Source organism: Mus pahari, chromosome 10 (assembly GCF_900095145.1).
Source record: "Mus pahari chromosome 10, PAHARI_EIJ_v1.1, whole genome shotgun sequence".
Lineage (NCBI taxonomy): Eukaryota > Metazoa > Chordata > Mammalia > Rodentia > Muridae > Mus > Mus pahari.
In genome coordinates, this window is record NC_034599.1 from 100352714 (window position 1) to 100360555 (window position 7842).

The 7842-nt window shown below is 40.8% G+C and overlaps 1 protein-coding gene across 1 annotated transcript in view; it reads left to right on the top strand.

The window, feature by feature from the left end:
• Dcaf1 (DDB1 and CUL4 associated factor 1) overlaps positions 1-7842 on the top strand; it is a 42020-nt gene that overhangs the window by 7469 nt on the left and 26709 nt on the right. Inside the window, exons 5-7 of the mRNA XM_029543388.1 lie at positions 1219-1377; positions 3525-3704; positions 4657-4866. Of these exons, the coding sequence (XP_029399248.1) occupies positions 1219-1377; positions 3525-3704; positions 4657-4866 (549 nt within the window). The remainder of the gene's footprint in view (positions 1-1218; positions 1378-3524; positions 3705-4656; positions 4867-7842) is intronic.

Here is a 7842-nt window from a genome sequence, read left to right on the forward strand (position 1 = left end):
GGTTGTGAGCCACCATGTGGTTGCTGGGATTTGAACTCCGGACCTTCGGAAGAGCAGTCGGGTGCTCTTACCCACTGAGCCATCTCACCAGCCCCCACATGCAGTCTTATATTTTAGTATACCTTAAGTATCTCGATGGCTGGGCCACTCCAAACCTCCATGCGGCTAGCATGCTGTCCCTTTCTATATTCCTGAATTATTACTTACTAAAACCTATATTCTATCCTGACTGCCCCGGACCCAGGCCTGCAGCCCTCCTGGGCCATGATCCCCAACTCTTACATGTTGGCTGTCTTTCTGTCCTTTACTTTTCAGTCCTGCTCTTATTTACTAGCATGGCGGTTCTAATTCCTCCTTCCTCTCTTGGTCCCCTTGTCCTCAAATCCTAAAGTCCCACCTCTGTCTTCCCGCCCAATTAACATAATACAATCAAACCAAATTCATAACGGAAGAGTTTATTTTGCTTACAGTTTGAAGTGATAAAATATAGTCCTTCACATAGGGAAGGCAAGGTAGGGCATGGCAATAGGTAGCGCCATGGTAGCAGGAATATAGCTGGGACTTTTCATCTCTTCACATCTGCAAAAGAAAGAGTAGAAACTTAAAAAAACAAAAACAGAAAAAAACTCCAAACAAGGATTATTGTTTTACTGCATACCCTACAATGGTGGGCAGTAACAAGAATATTACAGGCAGCCCCATTTCTTGTTTTCTACCTGCATAAAAACCTTTGGTTTGCTGAGGTTGTAGCTCGTTTGTATGTGTCATGTTTAGCAAGGTCCTGGGTTCTATTCCTAGCCTTCCTCCCTACCCCACAGGTCTTTGAAGCATGAATACTTTTTGTATTAGGAAGGAAAGAGGGATGTTGTAGAATTTTAAACCTTTCTTTTTCTTTCACTTGCATTCCTTTTTCCTATTTATTTTTCCCTTCGCTCTAACTTTTCTTTTGTGAGACACTGGTTCTCTTCTCACATGACTCTTTTTTTGGTTTTTCAAGACAGGGTTTGTCTGTATAGCCCTGGCTGTCCTGGAACTAACTTTGTAGACCAGGCTGGCCTCGAACTCACAAATCCGCCTGACTCTGCCTCCCGAGTGCTGGGATTAAAGGCGTGTGCCACCACGCCTGGCCTCACATGACTCTTTATAGCAGCTTAATATTATGTTAAGAAATTTGTGATGTTTTTTTATTCCACTGTAACATGTGTCCTTATTGTTTAGCATCTAGCATCTCTCCTGCTTCATAACAAATTTGCTACAGAATTTGTTGCACATGGTGGAGTACAGAAATTACTGGAAATTCCGCGTCCTTCTATGGCTGCAACTGGTGTGTCCATGTGCTTGTATTACCTGTCCTACAACCAGGATGCTATGGAAAGAGTAAGTCTAGTCCATTCAGGTGAAGAGGATGGGATTTGATGGGGACCATATCTTTAAAACAGCACATTCACAAAACAATGTTTGGATAAAACGAATAGTTGAAAAGATGAAATTCTTATGAAAGGAACCGTGTGAATGTAGTCTTCATAAAGCATCCTAAAATGTACAATTATTTAGAAAAATTTCTGACTACTGAGAAACTGCAGGACAGATGTTCCACAAGCTGTATTTGCTTTCTGTGATTTTTGTGTCATTACGATTAGTAGCCAGACACTTTTCATTTGTCTCTCAGTAGAGCTGTATTATATTTTAAAGTCAATGAATTGTAAAAACAGGTGATGCTTTATATGTGTTAAATAATTTGCCATGGATCATAAACTAATTCTACATGTTCTCATTCTTAGTTTGAGTCTTTTGTTTTTTTCATTAAGTCTGCCATATTTGTTAACATCTTTTTAAAAAGTGAGTGGGTTGTACTTGAAAAGCGATGGCTCCCCTGGGTCTCTCTTGGAGAGGGCTTATCATTTCTGTATCACATTTTGTACAATATATAACTTTTTTTTTTTTTTTTTTTTTTGATTTTTCGATATAGGGTTTCTCTGTATATCCCTGGCTGTCCTGGAACTCACTCTGTAGACCAGGCTGGCCTCAAACTCAGAAATCCGCCTGCCTCTGCCTCCCGAGTGCTGGGATTAAAGGCGTGTGCCACCACGCCCGGCTTGTATATAACTTTTTATATGTGTCTTGTGTGTTTGTTTGTGGCTGGCTTGACTCACTCTGAGGCCTGAGAGGACATCCTGAAACTCAGAGATTCTCCTGCCTCTGTCTTCCAAGAGCTGGGATTAAAGGCCTGTACCACCACTGCCCGGCAGCTCAGCCACTTTTAAAAATGTTTGTGCTGGGCATGTTGGCATACATAAACCTTTAATGCTTGCATCTGGTTTAGTATATTACTTTTCTTTTTTTAAAAAGATTTACTTATTAAGAAAAAAATTCAGATAGAAATACCCCCCCCCCAAAAAAAAAAAGATTTACTTAATTATTTTATGTATATGAGTACACTGTAGCTCTTTTCAGACACACCAGAAGAGGGTGTCAGATCCCATTTCAGATGTAAGCCATGTGGTTGCTGGGAATTGAACTCAGGACTTATGGAAAAGCAGTCAGTTCTCTTAACCGCTGAGCCATCTCTCCAGCTCTAGTATATTACGTTTTAAGTTAAGCTGATGATTGTTTTGAGTGTTGTCTTTGTTCATTTCTTAAGATAAATATAGTTAACATTTAACTTTGTGAATAGTAAACTATTTATATGCACAAAGTTAATTATGGCTCAAATATAGAAAAAAGTACCAAACAAATCTAGGGATTGTTCTACAACTGATTGTTTGAGTCAGTGGAGCAGCAGACACTACACTTGGAGACTTAGTGTCAGTAGTAGTCTCGGGGAACCCCCTTCCCAGCCTCCCTTCCCAGGGTTTTCTTTTTTCTGAGACAGGATTTCTCTGTATAGTGCTAGCTGTCCTGGAACTTGCTTTATAGATCAGGCTGACCTTGAATTCAGAGACCCACATGCTTCTGCTTTTTGAGTACTAGGATTAAAGGCCTGTGTCACAGCTGCCTAACAAGCTCTTTTAAGAATGTCCTTGCTGGGTATGGTGACTTAATCCTTTAATCCTTTTACTTGGGAGGCAGGAGCAGGTGGATCTCTTGAGTTTGAGAAGAGTTTGGTCTACATAGTGAGTTTCAGGTCAGCTAGGGCCACCAAATGAGACTGTATCTTAAAGGAAATAAAAGTCTTTAACTTCTATGAGCCTCTTTATAATTGTTAAGGAAGATTTAATACTTAGTATATAGATAACTAACATAGTATATACATTTATACAGTATATAAATATTTAGTATATAAATACTCAGTACATAGAGTTACTTAGAAGCATTAAATGTTGTAATTTTTGGGCCTAAGTAAGTATAGATTGTACTCAATTAAATGTAGGTTGTTTTTAGGTTTGGAACAAATTTTCTAGAATTGACTTAGAGTGATCACTGTATTCTGTAAACATTTCTATTACACTGAATTTTTTTATCCCTTATCAAAGATAACTTTGCCCCAAATGTTAAAATATATTTATATTTTATTTTTTTTGCAGGTTTGCATGCATCCTCACAATGTTCTATCTGATGTGGTGAACTATACCCTATGGTTAATGGAATGTTCTCATGCTTCAGGATGTTGCCATGCTACTATGTTTTTCTCAATTTGTTTCTCATTCCGGGCTGTTTTGGAGCTCTTTGACCGTTATGATGGTCTTCGTCGTCTGGTGAACTTGGTGAGGTTCTTCCATTGGCTCTTCAGTTAGCTGTAGGGGTCCTACTCGTTTAGGTTATTCAGAAAGACAATCTCGTAGAAGATAGGAAGTTGCTTTTTGGTTGTTTGAATATAGGTCTTATGTAGCCCAATCTGGTCTTAACTGTAACCAAAGATGACTTTGAACCACTTCTCCTGCCTCCGGTTCCCAGTGCAGGGATCACAGGTACATATCACTGCACACAGCTGGGAGAACATTTCTGATTGGTGTTTTTGAGTGGTCCTCGTATAAATTAATTTCTTTCTCCTTTATGAGTTTTTATTACTTTTTCTCCTCTGGTCCTTTGGTGCTAAAGATCGAACCTAGGGCCTTTTGCACATTCACTGTACCACTGAACTGCTCTACTCAGCCTTGTTCTCTTTCCTGTGTCTTTGGTGGATGGAGGATTTCCCATGCCATTGTAGCCCCTCCCCTTGATGTAATTTTGTAGGAGGGTTGTGATAACCTTAATTTTTCGAAATTGTGTCAATTTTTCTTGCTCTTGTTTCTCAAGTGTGCAATTGTGGGCTAGCACACAGTATACCTGGTTACTTTTGATCTTTTCAAGTGACAACAATTTTAGGCTGTTGTAACTTTCTATTCTTTTTCATTTAGATTTTTAAGAGCTTCACTGTAGCTCAAATTAGCCTTGAATTTCCTGTGTAGATTGGCTGGCCTGGAAATTAGTGCTTTCCAGCCTCAGCTTCTCAAGTGCTAGTCTACAAAGATATACCTCATTCTCTGTATATATCTTAATATAATTAGAAGCTGTTGCTTGTTTATTTCATATGACTGTTGGCATGTTGTATATGGATATACTTTGGTATTTGTCAGTACTGTTGAACAGAAACATTTACCAAAATCTTTTCTTTTTACTTTTCTGTGTGTTCTCCCCCCCCCCCCCTTTTGCAATCTTATATCTGTTTACTAATAGATCAGCACTTTGGAGATTTTAAATTTGGAAGACCAGGGTGCACTTTTGAGTGATGATGAAATATTTGCTAGTCGCCAAACAGGAAAACATACCTGCATGGCTCTGCGCAAGTATTTTGAGGCTCACCTGGCCATTAAATTGGAACAAGTCAAGCAGTCACTTCAGAGGACTGAGGGTGGTATTCTTGTTCACCCCCAGCCTCCATACAAGGTAAGAGGATAAGTATTTATGTGTTTAATTTTATTTTTGAGTATGGTGACATCTTTCCTGTGATGAAACACCATGACCAAGACAGCTTGGGAGAAAAGGTTTTTTTTTTTTTTTTTTTTTTTTTTTTGGCTTATGCTTCCATATGACTGTTCATCATCGTAGGAAGTCAGGAATCTGAGGTACAAGCTGATGGAGAGGCCATGGAGGGATGTTGCTCACTGACTAAGTCTGGAGATTGGTTCATGAGCTGAGATTCTTTTTTGCCACAATCTGATTTATTCTTTCTGTCATTTGTTTTAGAAGTTTTCCACTTGAATAGATCAAAATTGGTAGGTTTATTACCAATTTCATGCCTGGAAACACCATGACTGACTAGCTAGTACTAAAGGTCTATATGAGTCATGCCACCGTAAAAGTCACTTTGCCTGTGCTGTCCATTACAGGTCGGACCATTATGGACTTTGTCTATGGTGCCCATTACAATTATTACTATGATCACGTTGCCTTTGGCAATTTGGTACTGCCACCTGACCCTGCTACTTTGAGGTCCAGTAAAACCTATTGGATTTAATTCATCCAACTGAGCAGCAGTACCTCTAACCCTAAGGCCTGGGCCTAAAGAAAGGGGTGACAACAGAACTGTACAGATGGGCTGGTGTCCCTCTCACCATTTTGTGTCCTATTAGGATTAGTGATAGGCCTTTCTGCTGAGCCTTCCCATTGTGTGAAGGATTTGGTTTTATATAAACCTTGAGAATCTGAGGGTTCAAAGTTCCCAGTCACAGTAGGGTTCTCCCACACATCTCCATCCCAAGTTATACAGTCAGTCTCTCTCTCTCTCTCTCTCTCTCTCTCTCTCTCTCTCTCTCTCTCTCTCTCTCTCTTTTACCAATTAATGCCCTTACTTTAACACCCTCAGAGGCTGGGACTTGAATTTTTTTCTGTAGTTCAGCCAGTCTAATAATGAGGGCTTTTGTTTGATTTTACACAACTTGAGCTCTTTGGCTGCTGGCGAGAAGATTCTCTTCCAGGGCACATTTAGAACCCTTTAGACAGTTCATTTCCATCTGGAATCGGTCAGTGTTATCACTGGGTTTATTGTCCTTCACTATATTCTGAGATGCTGGAAGTTGGTTAATTTTATCACTGAGCTCAGTCCTACCCTTTGTTAATTTATTCAGAGATGCTAGGAACAACCCAGTAGCAGCAGCATTTTCCTTTCCTTATATTTTTCAGAAAGTGCTGATAGGTCCTCCTTCCCCCATTCCTCCCACCTCTGACTCTCCATCCCTGAAACAGAGTTGCTCTGTGTAGCCCTGGCTATCCTGAAACTTTCTGGGTACACCGGGCTGGCCTGGAACTCAGAGTCACCTCCTTTGCTTCCCGAGCGCTGGGTTTAAAGGAATGCACCATCATTGGCTTGTTTGAAGTTTTATAGTCACCAAATCCATTGTCTCTCACAATTGGTGAATCAGGATAATCAAATGCTTTTGCCTCCTTAAGTTTGTAAAAATACGTCACACCATGGTCTTTCAGTACTCTCTAAGTTTCCAGGAGACGCTTTAGTAACTTGAGGGGCTTCAGTAACTGTAGATGTTAACAAATTGGAAAGTTCAGTCTTATACTTGCTATAGAACCACTTCTGATACTTAAATCTGTGGTCTGGGTTCTCTAGAAGAATAGAACTTACAGAGTGAAAAACACCACACCACTACACCCTCTCCCTATGGGGATTTATTAGAATGGCTTATAGGCTATGGTCCAGTTAGTTCAACAGTGGTTGTCTAACAACAAAAGGTCTAAGATTCCAGTAGTTGTTCAGTTCATGAGGCTGGATGTCTCAGTTGTTCTTAAGTATAGGACAGAAGTAGACTGTAATGCCAGTGAAGGAATGGAGCAAGCAGGGAGAGCAAAAGCTTCCTTTTTCCATGTCCTTTATATAGGACAGGAGGATATAGGATATGTAGGATAGGCCCAGGAAGTGTGGCCCAGATGAAATGTGGATTTTACCACTTCCGAAGGTCTGGATTAATGATGTATCTTTCTATACTAAAAGATCCAGATTAAAAATGGAAAATGGGTCTTGCCAGGCGTGGTGGTGCATGCCTTTAATCCCAGCACTCGGGAGGCAGAGGCAGGCGGATTTGTGAGTTCGAGGCCAGCCCGGTCTACAAAGTGAGTTCCAGGACAGCCAGGGCTACACAGAGAAACCCTGTCTCGAAAAATCAAAAAAAAAAAAGGATCTTCCTAGCCGGTCGTGGTGGTACACACCTTTAATCCCAGTACTCAGGAGGCAGAGGCAGGTGGATTTCTGAGTTCCAGGACAGCCAGGGCTACACAGAAAAACCCTGTCTCAAAAAACCAAAAAAAAAAAAAAAAAGGGGGGGGGGGGGGGGGGTCCTTCCTACTTCAAATGATTAATGAAAAAAGAAAAAAAAAAATCTTATAGGTGTGCCCAGTCGATTGGTTTTAATAAGTTCCAGATGTAGTTAAGTTGACAACCAAGAATAGCCACACCGGGCGGTGGTGGCGCACACCTTTAATCCCAGCACTCGGGAGGCAGAGGCAGGTGGATTCTGAGTTCGAGGCCAAAAGTGAGTTCCAGGACAGCCAGGGATATACAGGGAAACCCTGTCTAGAAAAACCAAAAAAAAAAAAGCCACTACACAGGGTCTTTATAATGTAGAGCAGGCTGGCCTGGAACTCAGAACTATTTGCTCCTGCCTTCTAAGTGCTGGAATTAAAGGCATGTACTATGAGTCCAGATAATCTTTGTGTGTGCGCGCTTGTGTGTATGTGTGTATGTGTGTGTATGAGGGGGTGGGGATCAAAACCAGGCCCTTACATGTGCCTAGTAAGTGCTGTAAGCGCTGTAAAACTTTACATCCTGACTCTACATGCAGTCTTTTTGTTTGTTTGTTCTTTTCAAGACTGGGTTGGAATTAAAGGTGTGTGCCACCACCGCCTGGCTTTTTT